Raw genomic sequence first — 17,410 nt, forward strand, 5'->3', positions numbered from 1 at the left:
TTTGAAATCAGTGTTCCAAAACGCCAGCCCCCAGATAGGCAGATATTAGTTTAAAAGCTTATTAATACGTTAAAAAGTCAACGATCTAACAGTGGCAATCCGGTTTGACTTGTTGTACTGACAATAAGGCTAAGATATTGCATTACTTTTGACCGCAAAGCGTAGTACTAAACGCCATTCGCTGCAGTTTGGGTGTGCTTTGACTTTCTAGTCTCCCAGTGTTTTTTTCGATTTCTTATCAGGAATGTACAATCCGAAGAGCAAAGACCTTGACCGGGAGTATCTTCCCAGCTATCATACCACCAGGTTTCAGGATCGACCGGAACCGAATATAGCCGTGCAGGAGCACTTTATACGGCTAACCCAGCAGCGTATGTAAGTGGATCCTCCGACTAGAGCCAGACTCAAACGTAACATTGCAGATGAAAGGGACTTGACCGAGCAGCAGGGCATCAGTGTGGACCACTTGCGCTACGGAGGAGGTCGTCGGTTGGTGGATGTGTTCTACAACGAACGTACTCCCGAACACGCGCCACTCTTCGTGTTCGTTCATGGGGGCTACTGGCAGATGCTGGACAAGAGCACCTCCTGCTCCTTGGTGGGTCCGCTGGTGCGTCGTGGATATCGCGTAGCCGTCATGGACTACAACCTGTGCCCCGACGTCACCCTCGAGAAGCTGATGAAGGAGTTCTCCGGGTTCATCAGCTGGATCTTCGACTACGCCGAACTGACCAATGTGCTCGAGGTCACCTTCGCCGGACACTCGGCCGGTGCCCATTTGCTCGCCCAGATCCTGCACTCCCAGGAGGCGATGAGCCCCCAGAGGAGCAAAAAGGTGTGGGCCTTGGTCTTCATGTGCGGCATCTACGATCTGAGGGAGCTGTACAATCTGGAATCGGTTAATCCCAAAAACATTCTGAGCCTCAATCAGCAGAGTGCGGGGACCTTGTCGCCCATGCTGTGGGAATACACGGACGTAGCCATTTGGAGCTCCACCAAGATGTACGTGGTGGCCGCGGAGCATGACAGTACCACCTTCATCGAGCAAAGTCGCCGTTTTGCCGAGCTGCTTAAAAAGAATGGATTCCGGGCCAGCTTTAAGGTCTTCTCGAAATACGACCACTTCGACATTATCGAGGAGACGGCCAATGACGAGTCGGAGGTGTCCAAGTTCCTGCGCAACATCCGGATGGACTAAACTGGGCGGAGCCCCATTTTAGTTCTTGATTCTCACCGTTCTGTTTATTTAGTACAACTAACTTAGCCTAGTAGTATTCCATATGTACACTAGCGTATTGTTGTGGCTTGTACTCGGGGTACGGACATTTTAATAAATTAGCGTGGCGACATTATTACGGATTATTAAAGCATCAAAGATCTTTAGGAGCGACAACGGTAATGCTTGAACATAAAAACCAATTTTAAATCTAGGAAAGAGTTTAGAATTTATGTAAAAAAAACAAAAAAAAAAATTTGTTAGTCTTGCATTCGTTCTACTTGTACAATTTTTTTAAATTTTTAAAAAATTTAACAATAATCGTCAAATTATTTAGAAATTTTAAGAGCTCAAAATTGTTGCATACTATTTTTCAAAATTTGGTGTCAGATATTCACAAACTCTTCAGATAGTGTTAGTTTTTTAATTAACCGTTTAAATTATGATTTTCCAAAGTTTTTCTGCAAGACAACAAATAATGGTAGCTTGCAAAAAAAGTTATCTGTTAATTAAACAAGATTCCTCAACACTACTCAAATCCGCAACCAGTCTAATTATCGGTTGAATGTGCTCAGAAATTACTCTTCGCTGCAAAGCATCTTTGTCATTTAACTGGATGATCTTACACTTTTGGTTACTTGGCGTTTGAAAGAGAACCAAGGATTAAATATACATAATTGAAACTAATCAGGTATAAATTGAAAGAATTGAATAAATAAACTTAACTACGGTTGCAGACGCGGCTGCGGCTACGACTCGTTCTATGACTCCTCGTCCGAAATGATAATCTCGGCGGCAATAACAGGCTTAGCACACTTCGGATCCTGCCCATGGACGAAGTTGGCGTTCAGACTAGAGACGGACATAATCTTCAGCTTGCCATTGGGCGGGACCACGTCATTCTTGCTGTCGGTCTCGCCTTTTGTTATATCTATCACAACCTCCTCGGCGGGAGCCAGAGCAACTTGCCTTGGAGATGCTTCTGATTCTGCCTCGGACTCGGCGTCACTCATTTCGCCGTTGGCCTTGAAGTTGTCCACGAAATCGTCCACATCGTCCTCCTCGTCCTCCGACTCCGACTCCTCCTCCGAGTCCCCATCGTCCCCATCTTCTTCTTTGGCAGCCTTTGCATCGATGGACCCGTTTTCGCACTTCCTTTGAGCCGATGAACTCTCTATTAAAGCGGCGAGGGCGGCCGCCTTTGCCGCTGCCTGCGCACTTGTGCAGGGCTTGTCGTCGTCCTCGGCGGCCAGGGCAGCCAATCTGGCGGCATCGTCTGCTTGTTCCTGTTTCAGCCTTTTCTCCTTGAGACGCGCCTCTTGACGCTCCTCCGCATTGAGATCCTGCTCGCGGGCGTACCTAAAAGCATTCAAAATATTAGACTTGCACATAAAATGTGAATTCAGAGCTGTTTCTGTTCTCGTTACTCAAATAAAGATTACATTTCAATAAGCTGTGATCATACCCTTTGCTCGAAGAGTTAACAAGAATGCTTTGCAATCGTTGAAACAATCAATATTAATTTAAAAATTCTTTAAGAAAAATGAACTAAGTTAATCGTTGCAATGAGAGATTTGAAGAACTCTATAATACAGGAACTTCTACGACTAATTTCTAACAACGATCTTCGAAGAAGTCCAACCTTATCGAACAGAACAGATCTGAAATTCTTGGTTTGTGCTCACTTTTCTAAGACATCACTTATTTTGGTTTTTTTTTTGTTGTTCTCCTTCAGCTTGGCGAGCAGCTCGGGGTCGCTGGAAGCTGGATCCTTTCCATTCGCCGTGAAGTGCGTTACGGTTTCGTAGAGATCAGTCTTCCGCCGGGACTGCAGCAGTTCTCCGACTTTGCCAAAGGCATCATAGGCTGTAAAATTGTACATTTGTGATCTAATTTCCGTTCTGATAGTTAAAACTTTAAAGCAATGCCTTACCAATTCTCTTCATCTCAAAGCTGGCTAGTCCGAGTGCTTTCTCCTTGTTACAGTGCTCCAGTAGCCTGAGCACATCATGGTAGTCTGGGAACTCCCGCATCCGGTTGACAAAGGACGACAGGGTTTTATTGAACTCCGGATAGTCCGTATCCTTAAATTGGATCGGTTTTTTAAGCTGGCTACGGGCACTCTTGCTCTCGCCGGTTAGATCACAGATTTTCTCGTATATTTGACAGGCACGCTTCTTGAAGCGCTCTACCTGCAGATAGCTGGAGTCGTCGTCGTTCCAGTCCACATCCGCCTCCTCCAACATCTTAATCCGCTTCGTCAAAGTGTACAAGGTGCGGTTCAGTTTCCGGATGCGCTCATCCATCCGTTTGTCGGTGGTGGGTGAAACGGGCTCCGGCTCCATCTCCATCTCCGCTTCCTCCTCCTCCTCCTCCACCTCTTCCACCTGTTGCTCCTCCTGTTGCTCATTCATCTTCAGTGGACTCTGCATCCGAGCCCTAGCCTTCTCATCGGGCTGCTGCTCCTTGGGTGTAGAGGCTCTTGGATGTGGGGACTCCCTTGCTGACCGCTTCGCCTTCGCGGGGAGCACTACTTTGGCCAGCCGTCGCGCCTTCAGTTCATCCACCACGCACTTGAGGTGCACGTACACCATTTCCGGATCATTCCTGATCCGTGTTATGGCCAAGTCGACCATCTTGCGGAAACCACGCGAAACCACAAAGCTCTCATGCACACTGTAGTAGTACCTGGTCAGTTTTCCTTGGGCCAAGCGCGCCATGTCCTCCGATTTGTCCGTCTCGAGGCACAGCTTAAGGAGTGCCGAGTACTCGGCTATAAAAGGGGCTTTCTCGGGCGGCGATGTTTCCTTAGGCTTCTGTATCGGTACCGAAATCTCTGGCTTTCGCTTCGCTGGCGGCGTCTCGGGCAGTTCATCTAGATCCACAATTTCGGTGACAGCATTGACAGCTGCTTTCGTGGGTGGAGTCACCATAACAGGGGTTCTCGCTTTACTGGGTTGTTGTTGTTGTTGTTGTTGTTGTTGTTGTTGTTTAACTGTCGGAAGAGAATTGATCGGTTCTGGTTTCTCCGCTGCTTTCGGCCTATGTTCCGTCTCCGGTTTCTCTGTGGGCGGCGTAGTGGGCGGAGACTCCACAAGGACAATCGTGGGCGTCGACGTGGGCTGCGATTGCTCGCGCTGCTTTTGGTGCTGCTGGTGCTGCTGCTGCTGCTGCTGCTGGTGCTCGAGCAAGTGCCTGCGCCACTCCTCGTCGGATTTCTTGAGCACTGTGATGGGCTGAACGCGCTTGGCGACGCTGGCTGGAGTCCTGGCCACTGGCGATATGCTCGCCCCGGGCAAGGAGTTCAACTTGAAAGCAGCCGCCTTGGCCAGCTGGTGTTGCTGCACTGCAGCCGGAATCCCAGCTGGCGGCGGAGTGGTCGTGGGCGTCAGTTGCGGCGTAATGCTGGTGGTGGGCGGCAAGTTCAGCAGCAGCGGCTCGTTCAAGGCGGCCGCACAATGCGGCGGAGTGGCCAGCAAACGCTGCGGTGGCGTGGCACTCGTGGTGAATCCCTGGAGATTCGTTGAAGCCAGTGGAGGCGTGGCTGGCTTGTGGGCTTGTGACCTTCTAAAGGGCAAAGTACGTGCCGCACTAAGGATTGCCCCTGCAGGTTGCACAGCCGCCGGGTGGACAGGCACCTGTGGCTTCAGCGGCAAGCTGGTTCTGTTGTTTGGCGGCACAGGAGTGATCTTGGCCACCGTCGTCGGTCTGACTATTGGTGGGCGGTAGGCGAAGGCAGGTGTTGGCATTGGCGCATGTGGCGGTGCCTGCTTTTGCACTAGATGAGCGGGTGGTGGGGTCTGGTAGGGGAATACCTGCTTTGGCGGAACCTTCGTCACTGGGGGCACCTTTGGCACCATGGGTAGTTTCTGTATGGTCATTGATTTGTGGGTGATTTGGTTGACGGCGGGCAGCGATGGTTTCGGAGCGAACTGCGGCTGCTGAACTGGACTCGGGGTGGCCATCACAGAGCTAAGCAACTGCTGGCCCATCTGTGTCTTTGTCAACTGCTGCTGGGCCACCGGCGAAGGAGTCTGTTGGAATGGTTGCTGCCGCAGTAGACCCATTGGTGCCTTCGCAAGCTGCGTTATACTCATAAAGGCCTTCTGTTGCTGCTGCATTTGTCCTAAGATTATCTTCTGTGACAACTGCTGCTGTTGGTGTTGGCTTGTATTGACTTTCAGCTGCTGTTGCTGCTGTTGCTGCTGCTGCTGTAGCTGTCCCACAGATACTCTTTGCTGTTGCTGTTGAACTTGCCCTAGAGAGGCTCTTTGCTGTTGCTGCTGCTGTTGCTGCTGCTGTTGCTGTTGCTGCTGCTGCTGTTGCTGCTGCTGTTGCTGCTGCTGCTGCTGAAGTTGTGCCTGGGAAATCTTCTGCTGCTGTTGTCCCACAAATACTTTTTGTTGTTGCTGAATCTGTGCTCCGACCGTCGTTTTCTGATGAACTAGCTGTTGGGGCGCTGCTGCCAACGGATTTTGATGCAGTTGCACTTGGGCGCCCAACGATTTCTGTTGCTGTGGCAGCTGGGCGCCAACTAATTTCGGTTGCTGCGGCTGCTGGGCGCCCAGCGATCCTTGTTGCTGCTGCTGCAGTTGCCCTATAGAAGTCCTCTGCTGCTGCTGCTTTAAAAGAATCTTCTGTTGTCCTGTCAGCGCCTTGTGTTGCTGCTGTTGCTGCAGGATTTGGCCCATTGAAGTTTTAGGCTTCGTTTGACTTGGCGTTATGACCTTATGCTGCTGGGGCTGAGGCTGTTGCTGTGACTGTTGCTGTTGCTGGGGCTTTTGCTGTTGCTGCGGCTTTTGCTGTTGCTGGGGCTGAGCTATCCCAACCAGAGGTTGAATCTTTGCAGGCGTCGTTTTCGGAGATACTGCCATGGTCGGCAGGATGACTTTGGTGCCGGCTGCTAACCGCACTTGGTTGCCGGTCGTCACCCGCACCTGGTGACTGGGTACGCTGGTTATCAAGGCATTCGGACTGGGCGCCTTGCTGCTCACCGACCAGGCCACTTTGTGGGCGGAACCGAGCTTCACCTGCTTGGCGCCTACATTGTTATTGAAGCTGTTGGGGTTGTTGTTGTTGCTCTCGGCCAGGGAAATGGTCAGGTTTCCGTTTGTGGTCAGGATGTTCTTCTGGTGCTTGGTGACAGTGATGCCGCTGGGTATGTGCATGGATCGTAGGGGATCCGCTGGAAGCGGAGATGCCCTGGTTGGCACTGGTCCAACACCAGGCACCCTGACCACGGATCCCAGGGAGGCCTTTGGTATGTTCACGAGTTTAACTGGCAATCCTTGTCGGCCGGATGGCACCAGGTTTCGCAGGGGATCCTCCAGGCGTCGGCGCTTTGGTCCAGGAGGCGACTGTGAAAATAAGATGACGCTTTAATAAATTTGCACATCAGAGATTAACAACTTAAGTGACTTGTATAAAGTAGTGCCTTTGCATAAACATATATGTTTAAAGGCCCTTCTTACTATCCACAGTTACATTTTTTAAGAAAACGTTGAATTAATTTCTAAAATGCATTAACTAAACCAAAAAAAAAAACAATTTCAAAAGTAAACGAGTTGAAAGTATTAATGTGTATTTTAATAATATTTAATAAAAAAATCATGTTGAAAACATAAAATTTAAAAATACTTATTTTTAACAAAAAATCCACACAAAACCTTCAAAACAAAATTTAATTAAAAACCAATTCTTACTTAATTCATGATTTTAAGCATAAAATTAAAATATTCTTTGGTTGTTTTGAAAGATTTCTTTTAATTAAACTCAATGATTTCATGAAGTTGTAACAAAAAAAGGTATTAATACTTTATGGGCTTTTAGTGGTTTAGAATTCCCGATATTTGTTTTAATACAAAACTGCGAGCGACCTGTTGGTTCTGATGCATTTTAAATTTCATTGAAAAATATCAACAAACGAAAACAGCAACCACCCGCCACTGTGTGTGTGTGTGCGTGTGGTCGTCGGCAAGCGTTTTGGAGAGTTGAGAGCGCGCGCTTTGGAGAGCCTTTTTGATTTCGAACCATATCAGCGTAGACGTTGGCCAGCTTTTTTACTTGGCGAATTGCGTCTTAAACTCATTCTCTCCAGTAGGAGAACGTCACAGCAACTCTCTCACACACACACTCTCACTTTTCCATGCCTAACGCAATTAAAGTCCCATATTTGCCACTGCAACTGCATAAGTCGCCAAGTCTCCATTCACGCTGTCTGGCAACACCGAGCCAATTTTGCAGCTGTGTAAGTGTCCCCTCATGTTCGTGTCTGCTCGCTCTCAATAAAAGCAGCGCGAAAAAAATTAATTCCACACTATGTTAAGCACGCACACACACTCAGCGAGCGAGCCTATTTAAATCCAACTGTACTTTTTCACACACACATCGGTGGTTGCGCTGGGAAATTGGGATATTACCTCTTCCTCGGACTCGGAGCTCAGGTCTACACAAATAACCGAAGTAGACATTATTCGCCCGAAAATGTCCCGCAACGAATTTATTCACTTTACTCGCAGCGCTCGAAATACTGGCTTTTCTTCGCATTCCTGTTGTTGCCAGCTAGTTTTTCACGCATATGTGCACGAGTAATAGTACTATATTTATACGCCCGCCCACTAATTGCACTGCGTGTGTTTGTTTGTTGTTAAGTTGGAGAGTTCTAGAGCTGTCATAACAGCCGATATACAAATTAAGGGATTTCTGATATTGGCGTTTTTGGTATTTTTTTTGGAAGTCACATAAGACTTTGATGTTGGGTGCTCACTTTAATAGCGTCTACACACAGCCGTTCAAAAGAGTTGTAGCGAAAAAGTTTAAGCGATCCATTCATACAGTCACCCGCCGATGCAAAAACATCTGATCGGCCTACTCGAAGTAAACAAACCTAAAAAGAGGAACAGAACACAAAATTAAATTTTTTCGTCAACAAAATAAATATTAAAGCCTAGTATTCAGGTCGACGAATGAGAGAGAGGAAGAGGCAAATAACCTGGGAAAACTTTTCGGCAGTTCCTTTTTGCACGTTACTCAGATCAAAGAAAAAAATACTAGAAATGTGCAGAGCGTTGCCAGACGTCTGGAATGAACTCTCGATGAACGTTTGTCAGGCCCTGGCGAAAAGAATAAAAAATGTAATCTTTGGTGTTGTAGGATTTAAACTTTCAAGCGAAATTTAGGGAAAAACGACAAAAACAAGAGAAATACGCGTTTCTGCCACCATTCTAATACCAAATCTAACTATGGCGTTTATATTCATAATCTTCGAGTTTGATTTCTTTAGATAATTTGTTTTTCAGCAAGCTCAGCTGATTGACAGTGTGACCGAAGCACACAAACTCGGGTGAACTCTGAAAACTTAGGTCTCACGATAATGAATAAAGTTTTTTCGCTGGCGAAACTGTTCGTCGATCTGAGTAGGATATAGAAAGTATAAATTCGCTCATTCGGAACTGCCGAGTAAATGGAATGAAATCACGAAAATAATTTATTGCTTTTTAAAAACTTTAAAAAAAAATATAATGTAGAGAACAAACAAAAACAAATATATTAATATTTTTACAAATAACTAATACTTGTTTTGTAAATAAATTAAAATATATTCGTTGTAGCTGAAAGTACAATGGTCGTATTCAACAGATCATCATGATCACTGATCAGTGATGGATTTCTTACGATAGTTCTGCTGAACGCGTATGATCACTGATCATAATGCAAAAATTCTTCCATCATGATCAGCAAAAACGGAGCGTAAAACAAAAGCCCTACCTTTTCTTGATACATATCTGCTGGCCAATATCGATGTTATAAATGTCGATAAGAATAAACTGAAATATCAGAATGTAAACAAAACCAAATCAAAAAACAGGCAAAAATTAAGAACAATCTTGTACACTGATTGCTGATCCATCACTCATCAGTGATCATGTTGTTCTACTGAATACGGCCAATGCTTTCTAAAAAAAAATATTGCCGGAGACGTAAAAAATTAATATAGTGCTCAGTGCTCAGTGCGAAGCTGGTATACGAAAAATTTATTAGCATGTAACCGTTGCAAACTTTTAAACGTTAGAATCAGCGAGATAAACAAATAAATCTTAAGCATATACATTTGTCTCTTTCTAAGCTTTCTTAGTGAAATCGTCAAGTGAATGTGACCGATCGTGTGTCCCTCAAAAATCCCCGCTAACCGCCGACTTATCGCTGACAGGATGGAATATTCTGACATTCCAGCCGCGGTCACACTGAGTTTGGACACGTCGACGTAGTCGCTCGTTTCTTTCATTCGGTTTTTGAAATTTGAAGCGTTTGCTGTTGAAAGTGAGACTTTCTAGTTTTTGTATAGAAAGTGCAATTGCCAAGCTCTTTACTCGAGCGCTAACACAAGTCCAGCAAAATGGGAAGTAAGTAAAGCGCAGCCAAGTCGAAAATCCCGGGAGTGCAGCGGTTTTTGTGTGAAAGTGCCGCCCTGCGATGCCGATTCCGATTCCGCTCGCACCCCCGTCGCTCATTGCTTACGTATACAAAAAAGATTCGGCATGCGCCGCTGAGTGTGCCTGAAAAACTGCAACTAAATGAAAAGTGCGAAAACACGTCTAATTCAATGCTTTTCATTCACTATTTGCAGTCAAGTTTCTGGAAGTTATCAAACCCTTCTGCAGTATACTGCCGGAAATCGCAAAACCAGAGCGCAAGGTGTGTATAAATCTGTAATTTAATATGCCAAAGGTCTTGGCAGTTTCCCAACAGTGCTGTGTTTCTTGTAATTAAAATTTGGCTTACAATTAGCGGCTTTTCTCCGTGTTTAACGTGTGTGTTTTTTTCTGAGGTAATCTCCCCCCACTTTTGCCAGTGTTGCCAGCGCACGCGTTTTGTGGTTGCTTTCACTTGTCAAAAACTGATCATCGCCACGCAAACAGTTTGCTCTTCATTTAGTAGGAGGCAAAGCAACAACAAAGTTTCTCGAAACTTAATTCGGTGAACCTGGAATGTGATGAATGCACTAAGTTTTTAACGTTTAATCCGTTTTATCCATTTATGTATCATATTTTAAGGACAAATTTTATCCCGACTGAAGTATTGTGATTTTCTTTAACACCAGAGTACTCCAGAACCGTACCTTTTCATGTTTTTTAATGTGTTTCTTGGACGTTTTCATTCATGAATCGCCTAATTTCCACCTCATTAAATCTACTACTTTTCTTATCACCTGGCTACTTGTTGCCCATACTCCTATTTACCCACACAGCGTCAAACAAACGCTACGTGGAAATGTCAAACTTCGGCTCACCCGAAGTCAAAATCCGAAGCGCTGTCGACGTCAGCTTCGGCTCGTTTGTTTTTGTTGCTCCCGAATGACATGCGATGACGACGACGACGACGACGACGACGACAAACTTCCCATAAGTTAACTTGATTTTGTTTAAACAATACACACACGTACCCACATGGAAAAGCGGACATGTAGGTCAACATAGCGGCAGTTCTATTTGCCGAAGCTTATTTTCGGCAAAATAAAAAACTTAAGGCTAAACTATAAATTTCTAATAACATTTAATCATGTAAATTTCAGCTATATTTTAAATAACTGTGGTTTATTTTATTAAAATTTTATTTTGACAGCTAAAGATTTTATGTAGCATTTTTCAAAACTAATCGATTAAAATGATACAAAAAATTTATTTTTAAGATATTTTTAATGTATGGTTAGGATAATTATGATCGTTAATCTGTGTTACTTATTTTCTCCTTATTGAATAATGACCATAATTGTTTTTATTGCACAATATTAAACATTTTTATTTGTATACTCTGCTGACAACGTAATCATAATATTCAAATTGTAAAATTGCTTACTTTTACCTTATCTAATAACTAATTTATTAAAATGAAACTGTATATATACAGCTAACAAACCATGGCATTTCTACGAAGAGAAAGCTATTCTGAAATATGACACATTCTAAATTGTATACCTTTTTTGATTCCAGATCCAATTCAGGGAGAAAGTGCTATGGACTGCAATCACGCTGTTCATTTTCCTGGTCTGTTGCCAGATCCCGCTCTTCGGCATCATGAGCTCCGATTCAGCGGATCCCTTCTACTGGATTCGTGTGATCCTGGCCTCCAATCGTGGTACGCTCATGGAGCTGGGCATCTCGCCCATCGTGACCTCGGGCCTGATCATGCAGCTGCTGGCCGGAGCAAAGATCATTGAGGTCGGTGACACGCCCAAGGATCGTGCTCTGTTCAACGGCGCCCAGAAGCTCTTTGGCATGGTGATCACCATCGGACAGGCCATCGTCTATGTGATGACCGGCATGTACGGCGATCCGTCGGAGATTGGAGCCGGTGTCTGCCTGCTGATCATCATCCAGCTGTTCGCTGCCGGCCTGATTGTGCTGCTGCTGGACGAGCTCCTGCAGAAGGGCTATGGTCTGGGATCGGGTATTTCCCTCTTTATTGCGACCAACATTTGCGAAACGATTGTGTGGAAGGCATTCAGCCCCACCACTGTGACGACGGGACGCGGCACTGAGTTCGAGGGCGCCGTGATTGCTCTGTTCCATCTGATGGCCACCAGGAACGATAAGGTGCGCGCCCTGCGCGAGGCCTTCTATCGCCAGAACTTGCCCAACCTGATGAACCTGTTGGCCACCGTGCTGGTGTTCGCTGTCGTCATATACTTCCAAGGCTTCCGCGTGGATCTACCCATCAAGAGCGCCCGCTACCGCGGCCAGTACAGCAGCTACCCGATCAAGCTGTTCTACACCTCCAACATCCCCATCATCCTGCAGTCCGCGCTCGTGTCCAACTTGTACGTCATCTCCCAGATGCTGGCCGTCAAGTTCCAGGGCAACTTCTTCATCAACCTTCTGGGTGTGTGGGCCGATGTTGGAGGCGGCGGCCCGGCCCGCTCCTATCCCATCGGCGGTCTGTGCTACTACCTTTCGCCACCGGAGAGCGTGGGTCACATCCTCACCGACCCCATCCACGCCTTGCTCTACATTGTCTTCATGTTGGGCTCCTGCGCGTTCTTCTCCAAGACCTGGATCGATGTGTCCGGCAGCTCAGCCAAGGATGTAAGTAGATTGAGTCATACGTCTGAATCATTCAATTCATGATTAATGACTTACCAATCCATTTTTATTGTCTCCTTTCAGGTTGCCAAGCAGCTGAAGGAACAGCACATGGTGATGCGTGGCCATCGCGAGAACTCTATGATCCACGAGCTGAATCGCTACATCCCGACGGCGGCTGCTTTCGGCGGTCTCTGCATCGGAGCGCTGTCAGTGATGGCCGACTTCCTGGGCGCCATCGGCTCCGGAACGGGTATCCTGCTGGCGGTGACCATCATCTACCAGTACTTTGAGATTTTCGTTAAGGAGCAGTCGGAGATGGGCGGCATGGGCACGCTGCTGTTCTAAGCAGCCGAGAAGATCACCGATCACCCGCGATCCAATCAACAATAACTAATACTTCATCATACTTCCCACACGCTCGCTCCCATTAGAAAACAAACTAATTACGTGCTTCGTTTTCTTTGTCCTCTGTCCAAAACACCCACAACCAGCGTAAATTGTAATGCCTTTGGCTGCTATATTCATCTTCCCAATCAACAAAAGCGTACATAGGGCATGAGAGAACCTTTATTTTGAATAGTTTTTAGTTGTATTCAAATGTGAGACTACGTTGCTTAAGTTCAATATTTCTGCGAATTGATTGAATTTCAATGCAATTTAATGTTGTTTTAATATTAAATCAATTGAAGTATACTTTAAAAAAACAAACGTGAATGAAGACATTGAAATTATTAAAACGATGGTGTACATCAAACGAACACATGCATACAAATTGTCATAATAAAACGTAAATTAGATAACTTTTTTAAATGAATTAATTGTTTTATTGCATTTTTTTGGTGTTGTTGAGGGAACAAAATGTTAACAGCTGTCACAGAAATAACTTTCTAACAACCAAATTCGGTGAAAATTCTAAATTCATCACATATGGTGATGATGTATACAATGCAATCATAGTTTGAGGGTATGTATGTATGTACTTTATGTGAACTTTCAAGCGAGTTACTGTGACACCCCCATGATTGATTTACATTATTAACTTAAAAGACAAAATCCAAGTTCAAACTGTCAATATAACGGAGCAACCCTTCCCAATGCAACAATAATTTTAAGAAGAAATAAGTTTATTTAAAAGTCGTATAGAAATTGGGGCAAATCAATTGGATGTCTGAACCTTGATTACAAAATGGCGCTCAAGGTTTAAAGGCGTTTCCGTCGATTACCCAGCCTATCGACCTGCCAGTGTGACCATGTCAAGCTAACTCACAGTATTTTATCTGGAGCGTCGACTGGTCATGCTGGGGCAACAAAATGAGAAATATTGAAGCAAAATCGTAAATATAAGCAAATGAGCAATTTTGTGGCTCCTCGAACGTGTTGAGTTGCGAGGCCCACAAACATCGAAGCGCATTTAAGCCCCGCCGGACCGAGGCCACCGCCCAGGAGCTCCGAGGAGCGCAGAAAACCCGTGCGAACTACTGGAAAAGCGATCGGTGCCATGTCAGCTCCTCTGGCCAGAAACTGGCCCTACATTTGGCAGCAGCTGAACGCCCTGGTGCACAACACCTCGCCGGTGATCACCCTGATCTGTGTGGTGACCACCTTCGGCTACCTGCTCTCCTTCTCGGAGACCGCCATCCTGCTGCTCAGCGTCACGCCCGGCTACATTCTGCCCAACGGCAAGTTCTGGATATGGACCGCCTTCACCTTCTGCTTCATCGAGCTGCACTGGTGGGAGGTGGCGGTCGACGTGGTCACCGTCGGCCTCTGCGGCAAGATGCTGGAGCCCCTCTGGGGCCAGCTGGAGATGTTCAAGTTCTTCGCGCTGAGCAACTTTGGCGTCTCGCTGCTCACCACCGTTTACTACCTGTTCTACTACATGGTGACCAAGAACCCGACCATCCTCTTCGAAGTCCACATCCACGGCCTGGCCGGCTACGTGGCCGGCATTTGTGTGGCCGTGCGTCAGATAATGCCCGATCACCTGATCTTCAAGACGCGCTACGGACGTCTGACCAATAGGTGAGTCAGTTGGTGGCTCAGATTGCCATTGCCATTGCGTTTGGAAAGGAACAAGTGCCCACATCGAAATAAGAAACAACTCCCCATTTAGGCACACAGTAACCACACTTGAAACCTTTATGAATGCGGACAAACAATAACTAGGCTTCCAAATGGAAGTGGTCAAAATAGCCTTCATTATCCAGTTTCTTTGCACAAATTACTTGACATTTAAAAGGCATAAATGATCAGGATAAATTTATGATGTAAACATAAGTAAAACTAGCTTCAAACTTCTAACCATTTGTATTGCATTGTGTGCCATTTTAACCAAATAACCGGAATAAGTTTAAAATTAAATAGCTCAAAATAATATTTTTAAAATAAGAATACATCTAATAATAAATGTCTTAATTTCTACGTAGGAACGTTCCCCTCACCGTGCTCATCATGGCCATTATAGTCTGGGCCATTGGGCTGCTGGATGGCACTTATCCGGCCATGTTCGCCTCCGGATCGCTGGTCTCCTGGATCTACCTACGCTTCTACCAACACCATCCCAATGGTCGTGGCGACAGCTCGGAGAGCTTCACGTTCGTCAGCTTCTTTCCGAGCGTATCGCAGCCGTTTATCAGCGTGTTGGTTAATCCCATTTACAATTGCTGTTTGCGGGCGGGCGTGGTCAAGACGCCAACGCCCCTGCGGACGATATCTACGGCCAGCCTGACGTCGATATCGGTGCAAATGCCGGGCGTGGATCCGCACGATATTGAGCGAAGGCGGTAAGTCCAGTGGCCTTAGTTAAATGTTATGTTTTTATCAGCTCCTTACTGATTTGAGTTGATTGCCTCGATATCATTATGGGTGCTTACCTACAGGATTTTTAAATGTTGTTTAATCACAGCAATTGAAATTGTATTCTCTAGATAAGTGCGCAATTAGTGTGTGAACAGTGAATTAGTGTCTGACAACATCTTAATGACCACCATGACTCCGTTTCAGACAAATCGCATTGAAGGCCCTGAGCGAGCGCCTAAAGGCCACGGACTCCACTCGTCACTCCCAGCTGCCCAAGTCGTTCCCGCAGCAGCAGCAGCTGCAGCATCATCATCACCAGCATGCGCCCCACCAGCAGCAAAAGCATCACAGTCACGGCGGCGGGCATAGTCACAGCCATGGATCGTCGGGTCATAGTCACAGCCACGGGGCGGGGCATAGTCAAGGTCATGGGCACAGTCATGGTCCCGGTCCGGGTCCCGCTCAGATGCTGCAGCCCGACTTCCTTAAGCCCACCGGCAGCTCGAGCCAGCTGCCCATCACAACGTCGCGGGCGGAGCCCCGCATGATCAGCACAATGAGTCCGATTGCAATACCCATGCCGGCGCCACCGCCCAAGGATGCGAGTGTTCCGGGCCAGGGTACTGAAGCCTCAAACGGAGGCGGGGCTACGCTTATCAACCTGGACGACGTACCATCCACGTCTTCGACGGCTTAGACAGTGATTGTATGCGAACATAAATGAATTTTTGATATTTAAACGAATGATCTAATGATTTACGCCCATGTTTTGTATGATTCTGCATCAAGTACGTACCCGCCCCCATTCGTGTTCCCCTTTTGTAATTACCGTTCGTGTTTCGTAGTATCCTGTAGATTAACGCTTGCTTGCTGCGCACACCGCCGGCCGTGCTCCTAGGAACAGTGAAGTTTAATGAGAAAGCAAATAACAAATACCTTCCAGGCGTTATGAGAATAACTAGAGCCTTTACATAGATGCATACTTTCTGTTGTAGTCTTTACATGTAATTGTAAATGATGCTTTATTTAGTTAATAACTGTAAATATATTTAAAAAACAAAAACATTTGTTTTCTTTTGTTTGACTTAAATAGTTTGCTTATTTCTAACGAAACTTATGTTTAGGGCCATACAATTTGGATAAATACAGATGATAATATTATGTAAATAGAAACGCCCCTTTTCTAGTTGTATAACTAATTTTCAGAGGGTTTTATAATATTAATCAGTCTGCAGTCTACCGCAGTGAAAGCTATGTGTGTTACTGTCTAATTTTTTATAAAACTGGAAATATCTTTCAAAATCTTTCCACAAATTGATTCATTTTAAGAAACAAAGAAGTCAAGTTTACATTTTAGACAATAGTCGAACCCATCAGAGAGTTCAAGGAACGGGGGATTTTTTTTTTTTAAAAGTTAAGTAAAGATAAGTAATTTTCTTTACTGCCGTTTTACATAACATATAGAACACAAGCAAAAAAGCTAGTTTCTAAAAGCCGACGTCTTAAAATTCATGCTGATTTTTTGATAATAGATAATTTATAAAATCGTTAAGCTTAAGATGCAGACAATTTTGGAGGACTGTTCAAAATTTGTATGAAGCTTTTAGAAATAATTAATAAACAATATAATATACGATAGCTAAAACTTGACTTAACGTAAATACATTATTGGTTGTTTTTTGCGACCTTTTGAGTGTGCACATTAAATTGGAGTTCAAACATGAGGTAATTTTCAGCGTTGGTTATAATTACAGCACAACATCTTTAACTTTTTCTTATTATCTCCCTAGGAAGTGAATCCCGACTATGATTGTACTAACTTTAGTTTCGTTTGCCGTCTCTCAAACTCACCAGCTATCGTTTGCATACAGAAACTGCCGAAAATATTTACTATATATATATAGTTAAATACCATTTTTGGTTTACAAAAAAAAAATGTTTTCGAATCTCTTCTAAACATTGGCGTTGGCACCATAAGTTGTCAATTAAACATTATACTTTATTGAGTATTGAAATATACTGATTCTGTATTCTAGATTATTTTAAACTTGCAATAGGTTTTTAACTCTATTTGTTATTAACTGTTATCATAATATTCCTATCTCAATACTTAAAAAACACACAAATATGCCAAATCCGAGGTCTACTCATAGCCGAACAAAAATATATGTGTACTAACCGAAGCAACCGTAACACAAATTGAAACATTCATTTATATTTATAATTTACAATTTTAATCAGTAAAGTAAGATCAAACACCGATGTTCTTAAATGGTTTTTTGTATGTATTCGCTTTTCGTATGTGCAGCCCTTT

At 44.9% G+C, this 17,410-nt stretch overlaps 4 protein-coding genes across 6 annotated transcripts; 3 read left to right on the top strand and 1 right to left on the bottom strand.

Annotated features, from left to right (window-relative positions):
- Positions 1-43: 43 nt before the first annotated feature.
- On the top strand, positions 44-1,352 carry LOC108135299 (kynurenine formamidase). Of its 2 annotated transcripts, none has more exons than XM_017255984.2 (2): positions 44-371; positions 423-1,352. In XM_017255984.2, the coding sequence occupies exons 1-2, from the start codon at positions 245-247 to the stop codon at positions 1,196-1,198; spliced, it is 903 nt and encodes a 300-aa protein (XP_017111473.1). In that variant the 5' UTR covers positions 44-244; the 3' UTR covers positions 1,199-1,352. The 2 variants fall into 2 exon arrangements, with proteins under 2 accessions (XP_017111473.1, XP_041564767.1); XM_041708833.1 differs by having other exon boundaries at positions 264-375.
- Positions 1,353-1,517: 165 nt separating this feature from the next.
- Positions 1,518-7,882, bottom strand: LOC108135278 (daxx-like protein). Its single transcript, XM_017255959.2, has 4 exons — positions 7,636-7,882; positions 3,150-6,573; positions 2,902-3,082; positions 1,518-2,575 (listed from the first exon to the last, which is right to left on the bottom strand). The coding sequence occupies exons 1-4, from the start codon at positions 7,684-7,686 to the stop codon at positions 1,978-1,980; spliced, it is 4,254 nt and encodes a 1,417-aa protein (XP_017111448.2). The 5' UTR covers positions 7,687-7,882; the 3' UTR covers positions 1,518-1,977.
- A 1,574-nt stretch (positions 7,883-9,456) lies between these two features.
- On the top strand, positions 9,457-13,111 carry LOC108135279 (protein transport protein Sec61 subunit alpha). Its single transcript, XM_017255960.2, has 4 exons — positions 9,457-9,618; positions 9,843-9,910; positions 11,206-12,297; positions 12,379-13,111. Exons 1-4 carry the CDS (start codon positions 9,612-9,614, stop codon positions 12,640-12,642), a joined length of 1,431 nt encoding a protein of 476 aa, XP_017111449.1. The 5' UTR covers positions 9,457-9,611; the 3' UTR covers positions 12,643-13,111.
- A 455-nt stretch (positions 13,112-13,566) lies between these two features.
- On the top strand, positions 13,567-16,159 carry LOC108135283 (transmembrane protein 115). 2 transcript variants are annotated; one of them, XR_001773894.2, is made up of 4 exons: positions 13,567-14,319; positions 14,724-15,080; positions 15,301-15,884; positions 15,942-16,159. XR_001773894.2 is itself a non-coding variant. In XM_017255965.2 (3 exons), the coding sequence occupies exons 1-3, from the start codon at positions 13,796-13,798 to the stop codon at positions 15,791-15,793; spliced, it is 1,374 nt and encodes a 457-aa protein (XP_017111454.1). In that variant the 5' UTR covers positions 13,567-13,795; the 3' UTR covers positions 15,794-16,159. The 2 variants fall into 2 exon arrangements, 1 of the variants encoding a protein (XP_017111454.1); XM_017255965.2 differs by having other exon boundaries at positions 15,301-16,159.
- Positions 16,160-17,410: the final 1,251 nt, after the last annotated feature.

The sequence above is a fragment of the Drosophila elegans genome, unplaced genomic scaffold (assembly GCF_018152505.1).
Source record: "Drosophila elegans isolate 14027-0461.03 unplaced genomic scaffold, ASM1815250v1 contig_397, whole genome shotgun sequence".
NCBI lineage: Eukaryota > Metazoa > Arthropoda > Insecta > Diptera > Drosophilidae > Drosophila > Drosophila elegans.

What these genes read in the sequence shown, in the direction of transcription:
- LOC108135299 (XM_017255984.2), top strand. Translation starts at nt 245, where the DNA reads ATGTACAATCCGAAGAGCAAAGACCTTGACCGGGAGTATCTTCCCAGC. An exon ending in TATACGGCTAACCCAGCAGC is followed by an intron (nt 372 to 422) that starts GTATGTAAGTGG and finishes GTAACATTGCAG; the next exon opens with ATGAAAGGGACTTGACCGAG.
- LOC108135278 (XM_017255959.2), bottom strand. Translation starts at nt 7,686, where the DNA reads ATGTCTACTTCGGTTATTTGTGTAGACCTGAGCTCCGAGTCCGAGGAA. An exon ending in GCTCCGAGTCCGAGGAAGAG is followed by an intron (nt 6,574 to 7,635) that starts GTAATATCCCAA and finishes TTATTTTCACAG; the next exon opens with TCGCCTCCTGGACCAAAGCG. An exon ending in ATAAGTGATGTCTTAGAAAA is followed by an intron (nt 2,576 to 2,901) that starts GTGAGCACAAAC and finishes GAATGCTTTTAG; the next exon opens with GTACGCCCGCGAGCAGGATC.
- LOC108135279 (XM_017255960.2), top strand. An exon ending in TCGCAAAACCAGAGCGCAAG is followed by an intron (nt 9,911 to 11,205) that starts GTGTGTATAAAT and finishes TTTTGATTCCAG; the next exon opens with ATCCAATTCAGGGAGAAAGT. An exon ending in CCGGCAGCTCAGCCAAGGAT is followed by an intron (nt 12,298 to 12,378) that starts GTAAGTAGATTG and finishes GTCTCCTTTCAG; the next exon opens with GTTGCCAAGCAGCTGAAGGA.
- LOC108135283 (XM_017255965.2), top strand. Translation starts at nt 13,796, where the DNA reads ATGTCAGCTCCTCTGGCCAGAAACTGGCCCTACATTTGGCAGCAGCTG. An exon ending in TACGGACGTCTGACCAATAG is followed by an intron (nt 14,320 to 14,723) that starts GTGAGTCAGTTG and finishes ATTTCTACGTAG; the next exon opens with GAACGTTCCCCTCACCGTGC. An exon ending in CACGATATTGAGCGAAGGCG is followed by an intron (nt 15,081 to 15,300) that starts GTAAGTCCAGTG and finishes ACTCCGTTTCAG; the next exon opens with ACAAATCGCATTGAAGGCCC.